At 32.4% G+C, this 18277-nt stretch overlaps 2 protein-coding genes and 1 long non-coding RNA gene across 4 annotated transcripts; 2 read left to right on the top strand and 1 right to left on the bottom strand.

Moving 5' to 3' along the window:
* Positions 1-4468: 4468 nt before the first annotated feature.
* On the top strand, positions 4469-7406 carry LOC114756956 (probable nucleoredoxin 1). Its single transcript, XM_028945938.1, has 4 exons — positions 4469-4608; positions 5130-5609; positions 5757-6236; positions 6617-7406. The coding sequence occupies exons 1-4, from the start codon at positions 4519-4521 to the stop codon at positions 7256-7258; spliced, it is 1692 nt and encodes a 563-aa protein (XP_028801771.1). The 5' UTR covers positions 4469-4518; the 3' UTR covers positions 7259-7406.
* On the bottom strand, positions 4581-11881 carry LOC114756960 (uncharacterized). Its single transcript, XR_003741522.1, has 3 exons — positions 11804-11881; positions 10437-10439; positions 4581-4611 (listed from the first exon to the last, which is right to left on the bottom strand). It is a non-coding gene; the product is annotated as an uncharacterized LOC114756960 (long non-coding RNA).
* LOC114756955 (probable nucleoredoxin 1) lies at positions 11784-15386 on the top strand. 2 transcript variants are annotated; one of them, XM_028945937.1, is made up of 5 exons: positions 11784-11945; positions 13038-13517; positions 13697-14176; positions 14575-14978; positions 15090-15386. In XM_028945937.1, the coding sequence occupies exons 1-5, from the start codon at positions 11850-11852 to the stop codon at positions 15232-15234; spliced, it is 1605 nt and encodes a 534-aa protein (XP_028801770.1). In that variant the 5' UTR covers positions 11784-11849; the 3' UTR covers positions 15235-15386. The 2 variants fall into 2 exon arrangements, with proteins under 2 accessions (XP_028801770.1, XP_028801769.1); XM_028945936.1 differs by having other exon boundaries at positions 11785-11945; positions 14575-15386.
* Positions 15387-18277: the final 2891 nt, after the last annotated feature.

Here is an 18277-nt window from a genome sequence, read left to right as displayed (position 1 = left end):
CAAGCGTCTTCTGTCTCTATTGCCCTGACCAATTTCAAGGTTCAAAACTTTCTTTCCTCTTCTCTTCAAAAAGATTTTGGCCGACAAATTTGGTTTGGGTATAAATATGCAGAAAACTATATTGCCATTTAACTATTGCAAAGCTTTTGTTTTTGGTCCATTATGAACAAATTAAGCAATGCAAAGCTTGTGTCTCTAATTTGGCATGTATTGATGATTTAGGTTGGGGTTTCAATTTTCATTATGAGTGGACAAGATGATGATGAGTGCTCTGTTTTTTAGTATATTATAAGTGGGTTTGTAGTTTTTGCTTTATTTAGGCATGGTTTAGTAGAAATGGATGAAAAAGATGAAGGTTGATGTGGATAGAAATCATTACTGCGAAATAGGAGAGTGTAATATTGCTGCTTGAGTTACTAATGACAACTGTCATGTAGGTTTTCAAGGACTAACAAGAGGGAATCTTACTACCAAAACAAGAAGATTTATTATTGTGGGAGATGCAATGAGGTTGGACATACTGTTAAGACATGAAAAAGCCTAAATCTTAGCGGAGAAATGTCATGAAAACCTATTATTTGTAAATGGAAGTAAAGAAAATTTTTTGTAGACAAGATAGTACCCACCAATAGTTAGTTCGGTATTAGATACATGTAACCCATATGTTTTTTTGGGATGGGTTGTGAAATTAATGTAATTACATGTATATCAAGCTATGGAATGACAGTGGGCCATGAAATATTATGTTGTATTATGATGTGTAATTAGTTGTAATTATCTGCACTTTTCATTGTCAATAAACCTTCATCACTTGTTACTCATAGTAATATCACATGCCAATTTGTCAGTTGATATAAATTTGGAAAAAATGATTTAAAATTACATAATGTCATATAAAGTTATTTAAAGTGACAACTCATCTTACTTTGAGATGTTATTCTTTTATTCTTTAGAATATAACTCTAACTCATAATGAGTTATAATGATACAACTAGAAGTAAGCTCTTGAAAAAAGCAAGCTCAGATTGAAAATACATTTGGTATTATTTTATTGTATTATATTAATATATGCCTTATTTTTATGTTGTTTAGTTATTCAAAGGAAAAAAATAGAGAATAATTTTGAAAATGACATTTATCTACAAAAAATTAAGAGGTTATAATACCCTTATTAACAAGTCACAGTGTAGATATTAACAAGTGATACATGGAACATTGGCAACTAACAGTGTTGTTTATTTAAAATTTGCAATACAGTTATATTTGATTTAAAGTAAAAATATTATGTCATATCATGACAAATTATAATCGGAATGTATTATTGAAATTTATTTTAATTAAATGATATTTTGTCAAAACTTAAAGATTCATATGAGCATATAGATTGATAAAAGACAATGCCACCAAGTGAAGGTGTAACTGATGACAAGTAATTTTATAAATTCATAGTAGTGATAATAACTGTTAATAATGATTTTAGATCGCATTATAACTAATCTTATACTAACAAATAAATTGACAAGTGATAATGCTACTATTGATGAGTCACATTACAACCATTAACAAGTGAACATGTGGTTGATGATGAGTGATTTTATAATTTTATATCAGTGATAATAAGTGTGTTAATAATAATAGTAATTTCAAATCACATTATAATCAGGATGTATTAATGCAGAGAATTTGATGATATCATATTACATTATATGGCATTATTTAACTTGCAATCATAGTTCTCTAAATTTATGTCAATAGATAAATTGATAAATGATAGTACAACCACTAACAAGTTACATTATCACCAATGACAAGTGAAAATACATTTAATAACAAGGGGTTTTATAATTTCATATTAGTGATAACTGGCTTTTAATAATGATAGTATATCATAGTGTCATCAAAATGTATTAGTCCATTTACCAAAAAAATAAAGCATTAGTCCACAAGATATTAGCACATTATATGATATTATGTAACGTTGAATAACTTTTTTTAAACTTATATCAATAAATAAATTGATAAGTGATATTGCCAAGAGTAACAAGTGATGAAAGATTTATTGACAATAAAGAATACAGATAATTACAACTAATTACATATCAAAATTTAATATACTATTTTATAGTGAACTATCATTCCATAGCTTCACATGCATGTAATTACACTAATTTCATAATCTAGCCAAAAAAAAAAAAAACACATGGACATGTATCTAATACTGAACTAATCGTTGGTGGGTACATCCTGTTTGCAAAAAATTCTCTCCACATCTATTTAAAAAAAATAGGTTTCCACAACATGTTCATAGCTAGGATTTGAGTTCTTGCATATCTTAGCAATTTGTCCAACCTCATCGTATCTCCTGCAATAATAAACCTTTTTGTTTTGAAACTGAGATTTTCTCCTATTGGTCCTTAAAAAGCTGCATGACAATTGTCATTAACAAGTCAAACAGTAATATTGGTAATTATCGCAGCTTACATTGACAATATATTTTCCTATTTTTAATAAAAGTTTCTATCCGCACCAACCTTCATCCTTTTCATTCATTCCTACTTAATCATGCTCAAAAGAACAAACCCACTATGAACCCACCCATAATATATAAAAAAACAGAGCACTCATTATTATCCTACCCATTCATAATTAAACCCCAACTTAAATTACTAATACACGCTAAATCAAAGACACAAGCTTTGCATTGCTTAATTTGTTTGTAGTGGACCAAAAACAAAAGCTTTGCAACAATTAAATGGCAGAATGATTTTTTATATAACCATACCCAAACTCAATCTGTCAACCAAAATCTCTTTGGAAAGGAGAGAAAAGGAAGTTTCAATCCTCCAAATCGGCCAAGACGATGAAAACAAAAGGCGCTTGGACTTTGATTCATTTGTTGTCAATCTCTTCTTTCTCATGCTTAGGAGCTCAAAGATGCAGGAAATCAGTTCTCCCTCTTTCTCTTCATCGTTTTTCTATATGCATTACTAGGGACAAATGGGTTTATTCACCTTTTTCATTATTGCAATCAAGTCTCATATCGTGACTTCTAAGCAATTGCTAAGTTTCCGGGGACTTTTTGGCTATATTTTCTCTTCCATTAGATCCTATTAGAATTTTCCCAATAACATATGAAGGGGCACTGTCGGGTCAAACTGAAACGGCGTTATTTCATCTAGCTCGTCAGCCAGCAGATTCTAAAGGACGAAACATTGGCGCCTATAGCTGTCATCCTCATTGCTGTATTTAGCTAGGAAGAATTTCAATTGAAAAAAACACTAAGAAACATATTTACAACTTAAATCTTTTTTTTTTAAATTTCACTGCAAGACTGAGACTTATTTGACATTATGTTTTTATACTCAATTATCAAAATGCTTTTTATTAATTAAAAAATTTCACCCTGTGCCTGTTATAACTTTAAGCTTGTCGTTTTAATGGGTGTACCTATCACTTTATTTTAAAGACTGGTATTTTTTTTTTATATTGAACCTTGTTCATAAGTATTCTCTAGTGAGTTGAGATAAGTCAATGTTATTAAAAATGATAAGTTTAATTTTATATTTTGTATTTTCAGTTACTAAGACTCACATTTTACATATTGCAGCTTGTTGACAAGTTCTTTTGAGTAAATTGACGAGTAAGCATTAGTGAAATGACATGTTCACCTACTATTTTGACAAATATATATATGACTATAGGAGGTTATAAAAAACATCTTTTACGTAATAAAATTTATTGACAAAATTTCCTTGGTAGACTGAAAAGGATGTTATTTCCTTTGATGCTAAATGCATAATTCAAACTTACACAATTTTATATTTTAAAGTATCTTACCCAAAATGCTTGGTATAAGTTGAGTTAGAAGCCATAGAAGTTGTTTGTAAATGCTTCCGATAAGTTTTTATGAGTATTTTTACATAAGTTGAGATAAAATTTTTTTTCTTATTTTGTATTTTATAAATTATAATTGAAAAGTCATTTTAAAGGATTCAATCACAATCTCAAATGAGTTTAAGGCTCATTTGGAATCATATTTAGAATAATTTATAAGCACATTTCATACAAACTAAGACAAAACTCTTATCACATACTTACCTCGTATTTCATAAATCTCGATTAAAAAGTTATTCATGAGTCATTTCAAACGGAATATTTATCAATTAATCATGAAAACATAATATCAAATCCTTCCTTAATCCTACTAAACTTTCAAAATATTTGAAGAGAGAAATGCTTAATTATTTTCTTGGACCAGACAAAATGCCTAACTACTTACTTAGTCACCAAGGAAATCAACTTGAAGACTCGAACGATTCAGAAATCCAAGAGTGATGAAGAAAACAAGAAAGAAAGGAGAATTTCTCTCCTTCTTTATTCGACAAATGCCGAACAGGGTGCCTCATTTTTGTACTCAGATTATTTTTCCCTTTAAATAGCGCCATTGTGTGCGAATCTCCTTCTCCAATGTTACTTCCAATCCGGTGCTGTAAGGTCTGAGGTTTCGAAGTGAGAAAAATGGCTTGCGTTGATAATGTCGCCCACGATATTCAATCTATACTCTCTTCTTCGGAGAGAAACTATCTGGTTCGGAACAACGGCGATCAGGTACTTATGTGGTTCTCTGATTTTAATCAATTGAAGCAATCTGTGCTTTTCATAGATCAACAAGACTTTGGAAAACTCGAAGTTTGTGCTTCTTCACTAACCTATCACAGGTCAACAAGACTCCAGTAATATCTGAAATTTTGATCAACGGCTTTCACACTAGATTTCTAGTCTTCTGATTGACCAGGGTATATAATTTTCTATTTTCCGGCCTATACTTTCCTCGCGTAAGATTCGATCACTGTCTTTCTGTATCTCCAACCATGTTTGATTCACGAATTTCTTTTAGTTTCGAAACATGTGAATTGTGATAGACCAGCTTGCTCTTGAGAGTTCTTGACCATGCAATACTCTGGCTGTTAAATCAAACAAATAATATGCGAAATGATTTTTTCAGTGTCAACTCTGGTAAAACTCTGCTTACAGATATAATGTTTCATTCTGAATGGTAGCTCATAGGTGTTATTTTACATGATTATGCTCGCATTCATGGAGTATCGAAGAAGTCTTTGTTTTTTCAGGTCAAAATTGAGAGCTTGAAGGGGAAGAAAGTTGGCTTATATTTTTCAGCATCTTGGTGCGGTCCCTGCAGACGATTCACCCCTACTTTGGTGGAGTTGTACAATCAAGTCTCTGCCAAAGGTGATTTCGAGATAGTCTTTTTGTCAATTGATAAAGACGAAGATGCCTTCAAAGGTTACTTTTCCAAGATGCCATGGCTTGCCATCCCATTTTCTGATTCCGACACACGCAATCACCTCAATGGATTGTTCAAGATGCGGAGGATTCCGCTCCTTGTGATCCTTGATGAGAATGGGAAAGTGGCAACGGAGAATGGAACAGAAATTGTAAGTGAATGCGGAGTTGAAGCATACCCTTTCACGCTAGAAAAGATCAAAGAGTTGAAAGACCAAGAAGAGGAAGCCAAGAGGAACCAGTCCTTGAGGTCTCTTTTGGTCTTCAAGTCACGTGACTATGTTATATCTTCTGATGGAAAGCAAGTAAGTTTCTGTTTTTTGAAATTAAAGGCTGAAGCTAATCATCGAAATATATATTTAGAATGTTTCCCTTTTCGTGTAAATCCTATATTAATTTTGGACACGTGTGGGATATATAGAGTTTGAATTCTACCTTCCATTTACTTGCAGGTACCTGTGTCTCAACTTGAAGGGAAGACAGTAGGTCTGTATTTCTCATCTTTTTCATTCAGAGCATTTGCCGAGCTTACCCCAAAGGTTGTGGAGGTTTATGAGAAGCTGAAAGGAAAGGGGGAGGACTTTGAGATTGTGTTCATATCCGTCCGTGATGATGAAGAATCATTCAAACAGGGACTGAAAAGTCTGCCCCTGTTGGCATTGCCATTCAATGACAAGAGCTGTGAGAAGCTTGCTCGTCACTTCGAGCTATCGAACTTGCCCGCTTTGGTTGTTATCGGACCAGATGGAAAAACCCTTCATTCCAATGTGGCTGATGCCATTGAAAAGCACGGGGCTGCTGCATACCCTTTTACTCCTGAAAAGTTTGCAGAGCTCTCTGAGATAGAGAAGGCCAAAGAGGCAGCTCAAACACTTGAGTCTATTCTGATTTCTGGGGATCTAGATTTTCTCATAGGGAAAGATGGAATCAAGGTGTGATTCTTGGAAATAATTGAACCTCTTGTTTTTCTCCGTTGCTTCTTAGATATGTTGAATATCTTGTAATTGCTCATCTTCGTCCTCATGTCTTGGCTGTCTTAAAGCATTTAAGATTCTTGCTTGCAAGGTACACGTATGTTTTGATATCACTTGGAATAGAAATAACTATGAGAAGTTATATCTTTGAAGTTTTAGTTTATTCTCCTAATAAAGGATTCACTATGTTTTGCCATTCCAGAAGGGGAAAATTTTAAGTAGACCACGACACTTGGAACTGATTTTCATCTGAACCATGCTACAATTTTGCTGCTTCTCCCTTATCCCTCTGCTGTCACCATTCTGTGATAATGACAGTCCTTTTCCTTCTTTTTCAGATTCCAGTGTCAGATTTAGTGGGGAAGACCATACTGCTGTACTTCTCAGCTCACTGGTGCCCACCATGTCGTGCATTTCTACCAAAGCTTATTGAATCATATCACAAGATCAAGGCCAAGCAGGACAGTGCTGTTGAAGTCGTCTTCATCTCCAGTGACAGAGACCTAGCCTCGTTCAATGACTTCTTTGCTGGAATGCCATGGCTGGCTCTTCCCTTTGGTGACTCCAGGAAGTCATTCCTGAGCCGCAAATTCAAGGTGCAAGGCATCCCAATGTTGGTGGCAATCGGACCCGGCGGCCAGATCCTGACGAAAGATGCTAGAAATCTTGTTGCGCTTTATGGTGCTGAAGCTTATCCTTTCACTGAGGAAAGGGTGAAAGAACTTGAGGCTACATCTGAGGAGATGCCAAAGGGGTGGCCTGAGAAGGTGGCACAGAAGTCTCATGAGCATGAACTTGTGTTGACTCGCCGGGGGATTTATATTTGTGATGGTTGCAACGCGGAGGGTCACGCATGGTCATACTGTTGTGACCAGTGTGACTTTGATCTGCATCCGAAATGTGCTTTGGAAGAAGAGAAACCTAAAGAAGAGAACAAGCAAGAGGGGCGGGTTTGTGATGGGGAAGGAAGTGTGCTCTAAAGCCTGAAGAAAAGTCAAGACTCTCGTTCCTTGCATTGGAGTTGTCTGAAGGCTTCATATTAAGTGTATTTCAAAATATATCTAATAATGTGCTTGCTGTCCAAACAAAATAAGCATGTAAAATATGGTATGTTGGATTTTAATATTATAATCCCCTTTTTTTTTTATCTATTTTATTATGCATAATCAAAACTCATTACTATGTTCAAATCTTTATAAAATTATGGATACAAAAAATTATGATTTGAAACTGTAAAAATGAAAATCGAAATTCTATCAAAGTGTATTTTTTTTCCGAATTTAAAATAGCACATCATAATTAGTTGCAAGAGAATTTTTAGTTTTTAAAGTTAGGTGAATTAAATGAGCTTAAATTATGAAGTTAATTAATTTTATACCATAATCATAATTATATAATTTAAAGTTTAAACATAGAATTATAAAGTAATAAAAAAAATAAAGATGGAGGCTTTCTTCTTCTTTTTTGTTTATTATAAGTCAATTTTATTCAAAATCCAATACAACAATTACATTTAAAAAGCATATGGTCCATTTGAATAGAGTCCAAACAACCCAGCGAAAAAGTTGGCACACATTATATAATAGTGTCTTGAATAGGATTGTCTCCAATAGGAGGATGTCTATGCTTTAGTTAAAAAAAAAAAACAAAGAAACTGTTGAACAAAACATAACGAAAATATTTTTTAAAAAAATGCAGCTCCATGTTTTGAGACAAGAGACCCAAAACTTAAATATGCTCGAACTAAACATTCAAGGTTGAGGAATTGATGAACTCGTCACCCTGAAAGAACGGGCCGGAAATAATTCTTTCATACTGGCTCCCCGAAGAGGACGTTTCTGAAATGGGTCTAATGGGTCTGTTTAAATTAACGCTATAAAAGATAATTTATTTACAATCTGACAATTAAAAAAATGAGATTGCATAAAAATTAAATTCGGTAATGTAATTTGTGTTTAGATTGATTTTTATAAAAATTAATTTGTAAAATAAAAAAGTTGTTTGAATTATGATTGAATAAATAAGTTTCTTTCATAGAATGACCGAAATGGATATAAATTTCATTAAATAATAAAAAAAGCATTACAATTATGAATGTAAAAAATATAATAATTTTAAACTATTATAATAGAAAAAATTTATATTTAATGAATAAAATATACTTGAATAGGAAATTATAATAGTGTGAAATTTTTTGAACCAAATAATATTATATAATTAATTAGATGATATACTCTGCATAATTTATATAAATATAAAATAAAAATAATATTAAAAATTAAAAATATTATAAAAACTATTAAAAGTTATTTTCACTTAAAAAGAATTAAATATAAATAACTAAAAACTGATTATAAAGCATAAAGAATATATAAATAGAAGCATAAAACAACATAAATATAAAGACAAATATGTCTTTTAATTTTGAAAACTACTTTTGCATAAGTTGTAAGTAAGTTTTAGGTGTTTTTACAATCGTACTTAAAAAAACAGCTTTTAACTCATAAATCAGATTAGTTAAAAGTTAGGACAAACACCTCTCAAATTTACAAACTGACCTGTTACACCGATAAGCTCCTTTATCTCCCACAAAATCGCCTCATCAAACAGGCAGAATGATGATAAAGTAGAGAAGCAATTATATTTTCCATTCCCAAATTATAAGCGGAGACCTGAGACTTGTCTCCCGCAACATTACCCAAGCTGCAGTAGCATTGATCATTCACACTCATTTTTTATATTTACTTTTGTAGTGATTTCCTAATTCATCAAAATACTGTTATTCAAAACATGCACGATCTTTTGGCCAAAAAAAAAACATGCACGATCAAAACAATATGATTGGTCTAACAATTCAATTAATTTTTCTAATTGTTACATACAAAGCGTGTAGATGATTTTTTTTTTTTTGTCAATAAGGTGTGTACATATTGAATGATAGATCCACATATCATATGCAAAATATTTTACACATAGAATTATTATTCTTAATTAACTATAAGATGCTAAGAACTTACCTTTTACATCAAAACCCATAAAGCTAGCATCTGCCTTTTGCCCTGTTTCCCTTTTTATTCCTGGCATGAATTTAAGAACAAGTTAACATCATTTTATATTACACTAAGAAAGATAAAAACAATACCAACAAACTGTTAGTTGAGATGGTAGCGACTTCACTCTTGTAAAGAGAAGAACACGAATTCGAATCCCGAAAAGCACGCTTATTGATAGAGCTATTCCTTAACCGTTCCAGGACTGATATGGATTAGTCTCAAGTCTAATATGACTTGGATGATACCCTTGTTTCATTAAAAAAAAAAAGATAAAAACAATAAGCTCCAAGTTAACTTACAGGTTTTACAATAATAATAATTGCAACTTAAATAAAAGAAAAATTTGTAATAATAATTAGAAATTAAATTTAAAAAAATTATGAAGGATACTATCGAGTTAAAAGGGTTAAATACTTAAACATGTTGCCTAGCATCTGGTTTGCCAGCCATGGGATTATAATTTATAAATCTCCGACGTCTTTTTTATTATATACAAATAGAGATAATTCTATGATATATGATTAATCATTATTGTTGAATAAATGGAGTGCGGAGAAAAAATGGAAGTGAACATCAAGCCGATAACTTGAGCATTATTACATAATCAAATTGGAAGTAATTTCTTATATCAACTTCACGTAAAATCTTCCAAGTTTCTTTTTTATTTTTCGGCCAAAAAAATCTTCCAAGTTTCACCCGCGATGAATTGTATTTGAACATGAAATAAGTAGACCCGGGAAAAAAACATAAGTATCAACCTTTATATATATATTAAAAAAATACAACCAAAAGAAAAAAATTTCTCCCATCCTGTTTGGACAAATTAAAAATATTCAATGAATTAATTAATTATGATATGGCTTGATCTCTTTAAAACATATTTTTTTTTGTTATATATATATATATATAAATTTTAGTCAGTTGGGTTTCAAGAACTCGTGAAAGTCAGAATATGCTTTCAAGCTCAAAGAGCTCTTACAAAAATACTTACAAACTATTTATCAATGAAGGCCTCATATTGATAATGAGATTCAAATTCAAGACTTTATGAGTTATGACTTGACTTTTTACTAACTAGATTATCTCTTCTTGGCCTCTCTAAAACAAACTTATGTCACATGCTCACATTTTATTATATAGTACCAATTCATAAGTTCAGTAAATAAATTAGCATGAAGACCACAGCACCTCGGTTCCTATTTAAATCATTTGTAAATTATTCTTGCATATCAAGGAATTAGTTAAACTGTAAAAAAAAATGCCATCATTATCTTTTTCCAATATTTACAAATTATTCTCATCTTTTTTTGCTCTTTCTCTCTTTTCAATAAAAATTAAATAAGAATAAAATTAAAAAAATAATTCATAATAACTCTATAAATAATTTATATTTTTTTCCCCATCAGTTTAATATCTGGCTCACTTGATAATATTAAAAGAGTGGAATACTATCTCCTGTGGTTAATATAAGATTTTATTTAATTTTTATTTTGATTCTAAATATAAAACTTTAATCCACTTTTTTCTCATATTTATATATTTTTTAAAGATAATCCTCATAATAATAATAGTTCTATATTCACAAAGATATTTTAAAAAAGATTACATCTAGTTATTATAAATAATTAACTTAACTTATTTATCTAGTCTCTTTAAATTAGTTAAAAGTGGAGGAAGTGACGTATGTTTACGCATGTCACACTCAATACGTCATCTTGTCCGTTATAGTTACAAAAACGACGGCGTTGCATGGATCATGGACAAATGAACGACATTTCTAGTTTGCCCGAATCAGGCTGCTTTGTCCAACGGTAAGAGATTTGTTTTCGCTTTCTATTGGTGCCTTGTTGGTCGGCCTTGATTTCTTGAAGAGCTACTTAGCCTCCAAGGAAATGACACGGCGGCTCGAACCTTCCAGAGATCGTACGGATAGAAACGACACTTGATGCGCCCGCATTAATAGATCTTATCCTCATTCCCACGCTTTTCTTCCTTTCACACAAGTAGATCAAATTAGATTTAAGTTTTTATAAAAATTTAAAATTAATAAATAATAGTTTATAACTGTAGTGAAAAAATTTTAAAAAAATCCGCTTTATAATAGTGGTCTATAGTTGTGAATTATTTATCATTTTTTGTCTAAAATTATATTACTTTTTAATTTTAAATATAAGACTCGTACTACAAAATAGATTTTATATTTAGGATCAGAAAGGATAATATTTATTTTTATAAAAGTTTAGATGAAGATAATTACAATTTTAATCTAATGATTGTAAAAGGAAGAAGAGAGTAACGCAAGGAAAGAGGATAGGAAGAGAATCCTAATCTTTTCTTAGTCCTTAATTCTTACATAAAGACTTAAGACCATTTTTTACATGGGATGCAGAATACCTAAAAAGGGCTTCTCTAGAATTCTTTCTTTCTATAAATAGCCGTTGGAGTGCGAATTTTTTCCTTGCTCATCGCTACTTCGAGTTTTGTACTGTGTGAGCTTGGAGGTTAAGCAGTGACGAAAATGGCTAGTGGTGAAGATGTTGTTGTTGCTCATGATATTCAGTCTGTTCTCTCTTCTTCGGAGAGGGACTATCTTGTTCGGAACAACGGCGATCAGGTACTTCTTTTGCTTGGTTCTTTCGTTTAACGTTTTATTCTCTCGGAAAATTATCTTAGTCTGTGATTTGGATAGATCGAACTCTATTTATTTGCGGATCCATCTTAGGTCCATAAAGACTCTTAACGCATCTGGGGTTTTGATCAACGGCCCTTGCGCTGAATTTTTACTGAATTTTTAGTTCTCTGGGGGAATAGGTTGTCTATGCTTGCTGCCTATCTTATTTGATTCCTGTCATGTTTGATTGATGAATTTCTTTTAATTATGAAACTTGTGAACTATGATACTGATGTGCATGGACCAGACTAGACCGGTTTGTTATCAACCCGAAGTCTGATCCAATAAAAATCTCGGGCTGAAAAAGACAGCTTGAGATCTGGCCCAATCCAGTACCAACCCGAAGTCGGGTTAGACTGGTCTTGGTCCTTTGGACTTCTTAGATCAGTCCAAGTAGTTTAGGACCTAAATTTAATTTTTTTAAATTTTTTTTCCTTCAATAGGAGATAAGATTGTAACTTACTATATAAAATTGTATACATATTTTAATTCAAAGTTCATCAAATTTAATCATTCTCTTTCAATTTCCCAATAATGTCATGTTTTATTAATTAATCCTCATTAATATAAATCTTATATTGTAGAAATATATACGCATGCTCATTACTTAGGAAGTTAATAAATAAATCTTGATTATTTGAATAGACAAAAAAATTATATAGAAAAATTAAACCAAATTAAAATTATTAAATAATAATTAAAAAAAACCAGGCTAGACTGGACTGGACTAACTAGTTTGAGGGCCAGTCCAGTCTAGCTCGATAAGACTAGTCTGGTCTGGTCCAGTCTTGTTTCGGGCTAATTTTTTCTGGACTGAACTGGATTTGTTCGGGTTAGACCGGACCATACCGGACCACCGGGTTTTTGCACAGTCCTGTGATACTCCAGCTTCCCCTTGGGAATTTTCTGATGGTCACATCTGATGGACCCTACCATTAGATGTGACTTTAGTTATTTTTGGCAATTTTTGATATGATTATAATCACATCACTGGAAGATTGAAGAGGTTTTTCTTCGTGCGGGAAACATTTTCAGGTTAAAATCGAGAGCTTAAAGGGGAAGAGAGTTGGTTTATATTTTTCAGCATCTTGGTGCCCTCCCTGCAGACGATTCACCCCTACTTTGGTGGAGCTGTACAACGAAATCTCTGCTAAAGGTGATTTTGAGATAATCTTTGTGTCAGCTGATAAAGATGAAGATGCCTTCAAAGGTTACTTTTCCAAGATGCCATGGCTTGCCATCCCATTCTCCGATTCTGACGCAAGGAGTCACCTTAATGAATTGTTCGAGGTGCAGGGGATTCCTTATCTTGTAATCCTTGATGAGAATGGGAAAGTCGCCACTGAAGATGGAACAGAGGTTGTACGTGAGTATGGAGCTGAAGGATACCCTTTCACACCAGAGAGGATCAAAGAGTTGAAAGACCAAGAAGAGGAAGCCAAGAGGAACCAGTCTTTGAGATCTCTCTTGGTCTCCAAGTCACGTGACTTCGTTATTTCTTCTGATGAAAAGCAAGTAAGTTTCTGTAACTTCACCCTCTGCGAGATAGACCTGAAGAAGTATTTCCTTTTCCTCAAAAGGCTGTAAACCTTTTGAGGCTGAGTTGGGAAAATCTTATTCACATTTTAATGAATCTATAATTATGGGGACACCTTTAGGACAGGGTCTGAATTTCATCTTCCATTTACTTGCAGGTACCTGTGTCTCAACTTGAGGGGAAGACCGTAGGCCTGTATTTCTCGTCTTTTTCATTTGTACCATCCGCTGAATTTACTCAACAGCTTGTGGAGGTTTATGAGAAGCTGAAAGCAAAAGGTGAGGGCTTTGAGATTGTGTTGATATCCGTTGGGGATGATGAAGAGTCTTTCAAGGAGGGACTGAAAAATCTGCCCTTCTTGTCATTGCCCCTCAATGACAAGAGCTGCAAGAAGCTTGCTCGCTACTTTGAGCTATCCACCTTGCCCACTTTGGTTATTATTGGGCCAGATGGAAAAACCCTTCATTCCAATGTGGCTGAGGCCATTGAAGAGCACGGCGTTGCTGCATACCCTTTTACTCCCGAAAAGTTTGCAGAGCTCTCTGAGATAGAGAAGGCCAAAGAGGCAGCTCAAACACTCGAGTCTATTCTTGTTTCTGGGGATCTAGATTTTCTCATAGGGAAAGATGGAATCAAGGTATGATTCTTGAAAGCAATTGAACCACTTGTTTTTCTCCGTTGTTTCTTAGATATTTTCGATATCTTGTAATTACTCATCTTCATCCTCATGTCTTGGATGTCATAAAGCATTAAGATTCTTGATTGCATGATGCACTTATGTTTTGATATTACTTGGAATAGAAATAACTGTGAGAAGTTATATCTCTGAAGTTTTAGTTTATTCTCTTAATAAAGGATTAACTATGTTTTGTATGACGGCTTTTGATTTGCCATTCCAGACAAGGAAAATTTGAAGTACACCGAGATATTTGAAGCTGATTTTCATATGAACCATGCTTCAATTTTGCTGTTTCTCCCTTATCCCTCTGCTGTCACCATTCTGTGATAATGACAGTCCGTTTCCTTCTTTTTCAGATTCAAGTGTCAGATTTAGTGGGAAAGACCATACTGCTGTACTTCTCAGCTCACTGGTGCCCACCATGCCGTGCATTTCTACCAAAGCTTATTGAAGCATATCACCAGCTCAAGGCTAAAGACAATGCACTCGAAGTGGTGTTCATATCCAGTGATAGGGACCAAGCATCGTTTGATGACTTCTTTGCTGGAATGCCATGGCTGGCTCTTCCCTTTGGTGACTCCAGGAAGTCATTTCTGAGCCGCAAATTCAAGGTGCAAGGCATCCCAATGTTGGTGGCAATCGGACCCGGCGGCCAGACCCTGACGAAAGATGCAAGAAATCTTGTTGCGCTTTATGGTGCTGAAGCTTATCCTTTCACTGAGGAAAGGGTGAAAGAACTTGAGGCTACATCTGAGGAGATGTCAAAGGGGTGGCCTGAGAAGGTGGCACACAAGTCTCATGAGCATGAACTTGTGTTGACTCGCCGGGGGATTTATATTTGTGATGGTTGCGACGAGGAGGGTCACGCATGGTCATACTATTGTAGCGATTGTGACTTTGATCTGCATCCAAAATGTGCTTTGGAAGAAGAGAAACCTAAAGAAAGTACCAATCAAGAAGAAGAGAATAAACAAGATGGGCGGGTTTGTGATGGGGAAGTCTGCTCAAGAGCTTGAAGAGTTAAGATTCTTGTTTGTTGCATTGAAGTTGTCTGATGGCTTCTTATTATGTGTATTTCAAAATATGTCTGATAGTGTGCTTGCTGTCTAAACAAAATAAACATGTAAAATACAGTATGTTGGATTTTAATATTATAATCCCTTTTATATCTATTTTATTATGCATAATCGGAAAGTAATATATTGCATAATCAAAACTCATTACTCTGATCAAATCTTTATAAAATCATCAATACAAAAAACTATGATTTGAAACTGTGGAAGTGAAAATAAAAATTCTATCAAAATGTAAGAATTAATAATAGTATTAACCTGATTTTGTAAAATGATTTATAAACAGGAGCATATAAAATTGAGAAAGTGATTTATAAATAAGAACGAGAAGGTAGTATGCTTTTCCGAATTTAAATGGCGCATTATAGTTGGCTGCAAGAGAAAATTTATTTGATTATTTCATCAAATTGAGACAAAGCTTTCCTAAATTTTACCTTAAGAAAAAAAACGTTAAAACTGGATCGAAATTTTAGTTTTTGAAGTTAGTTGAATTGAATCAGTTTAAATTATGAAATTAATTAATTTTATACCATAATCAAAGTTATATAACTTATAGTTTAAAGAACATAATTATAATCAAGGGTTAGATTTAGTAGAAGGGATTAGTTTCTCATAATGTGACGAATCAAAATTTAAATCCCTGTCAAAACAAATGGGTTATATGTGATGCATTTGAGTAAATTCTAAAAAGCCCAACAAAAAGGGTCGGCCCATCACTGCAAGAGAAAAAATGGAAACACAAGCAGCCAACACTATAAACAACTGAACAAACGGACATAACGAAAATATAAAGGGGGAAAAAACTTGCAGCTCCATGTTTTGTAACAAGAGTCCCAAAACTTAAATATGCTCAAATTAAACATGCAAGACTGAGGAATTGATGAACACGTCAATCTAACAAGAGTCCTTCATACTAGCTCCCTGAAGAGGACGTTCCTATAATGATGATAAAATAGAGGAGCAATTGCTTTGTGTTTTTTTTTTTCTTTTATTTTTTTTCCCATTCCCAAACTATAAGCGGAGACTGAGATTTGTGAGCTACAATATCATCCAAGTTGCAGAAACTAGTTAAGATGCTCATCACTTCAAATTCATCGTATTTAAATCATCTAAATTTTATTTAGATGGTCTAGATTTAATTTTAATTTTAATTTTAATTTTTTTAAGATAATTATTTTAAGAGGTATAAAATATAAAATAAAGATAATCTCTTAACTATTATTTTTTTCAAAAAATAATTTTTCTATTTAAAAATAATTAATTAAAAATTTAAAATTTGAGCCATTCAAATGATATCTTAATGGTCAAGATCTAATGAGTTTAAGATGTTTATCAATATGATGAACACTGAAACTGGTTTCCGAGTTGCAGAAGTGACACTCATTTTTTTTTATATTTATTTTTGTAATAATTTCATAATTCATCAAACTATTGTTATTCAAAACATGCACGAATATAATTGGTCTAATAATTCAATTATTTTTTTTTAATTGTCACATACAAAGCGTGTAGATTTTTTATTTGTCAATAAGGTGTACATATTGAATTTTTTTGACCAGGGTTGTACATATTGAATGATAGATCCACATATCACATTCAAAATATCTTGCCCATAAAATTATTATTTTTAATTAACTGTAAGATACTTAGAACTTATCTTTCCATTAGATCAAAACTCATCAAACTAGCATCTGACTTTTGCCGTGTTTTCCCTTTTATTCCTCGCACGAATATTTAAGAATCAGTTAACATCATTTTATAGAACACTAAAAAGATTAAAAAAAAACAGTAAATTCCGAGTCAACTCGCGAGTTTTATAGTACTAATTGCAACTTAAATTAAAGAAAAATTTATAAAAATATTTGGAACTTAAATTAGAGAAGGATTTAGGAAGGACAGTAGGATACTATCGAGTTTAGGTGTTAAACCACGTTGCCTGGTATCTGCCATCTGGGTTGCCAGCCACGGGATTATAAATGACCGACGTCTTTTTAATTATATACGAATAATTATATGACATAAGATTAATTATTATAGTTGAATGAACGTCAAGCCGGTAACTTGAGCATTATTATATAATCAAATTGGAATTAATTTCTTATATCAACGTCACGTATAATCTTCCAAGTTTCACCCACGATGAGTGGTATTTGAACATGAAATAAGTAGACCCGGGAAAAAAAAAAAAAGGTACAAAGTTTATATACTAAAAAAATACAACCAAAAGAAAAAAATTTCTCCCTCCGATGCATAGCTAGTTAACTAGTTTGGATAAATTAAAAAAATATTAAATAGATTAATTAATTATGATAAATATGGCTTGATCCCTCTAATACGTACCTTTTTTTATATAAAAAAATTTAAGTGAGTTAGGTCCTAAAAGTTCACTAGCGTTAGGACATGTATTCAGACTCAGAGAACAATTATTGAGGTACTTATAAATTGCCTATTAATAAAGCCTTTACATTAACAACAAGATTCAAATTTAGAACTTTGTAGGTTATAAGTTGATTTCTTATCAACTAGACTAACTCTTGACCTCTCTAAAAGATGCTTTTGTCACATGCTCACGTTATATTATATAGTACCAATTCATAAACTTGGTAAATTAGTTGAAAAAAATAATAAATATAAGAAACAAAATAAATTAAAGTATTAAGACCAAATTTAACTCCCAACAAGTTTACCGCCTCGCTTCCCATTATAAGTCATTTGTAAATTATTCTTGCATGTCAAAGAATTCATTAAATTGATACAATTTTTTTTAAAAAAATTTGTCCTCATTATCTCCTTTTTAATATTTACAAATTATTCTCATCTTTTTCTTTTCTTTCTCTCTTTTCAATAAAAATTAAAAAATAGCTCATAATAACCCTATAAATAATTTATATTTAAAACTAAATTTTTTTCTGCAAATGACTTGCAATAAAATTTTTTTGGACCTTTTGGCTAAAACCAAAGGTATCATTTTCCCCCCCCCCCTTCC

Source organism: Neltuma alba, unplaced genomic scaffold (assembly GCF_004799145.2).
Source record: "Neltuma alba isolate B1F8T4 unplaced genomic scaffold, ASM479914v2 tig00010554_pilon, whole genome shotgun sequence".
Lineage (NCBI taxonomy): Eukaryota > Viridiplantae > Streptophyta > Magnoliopsida > Fabales > Fabaceae > Neltuma > Neltuma alba.
This window is presented reverse-complemented; position numbering and strand designations above follow the sequence as displayed.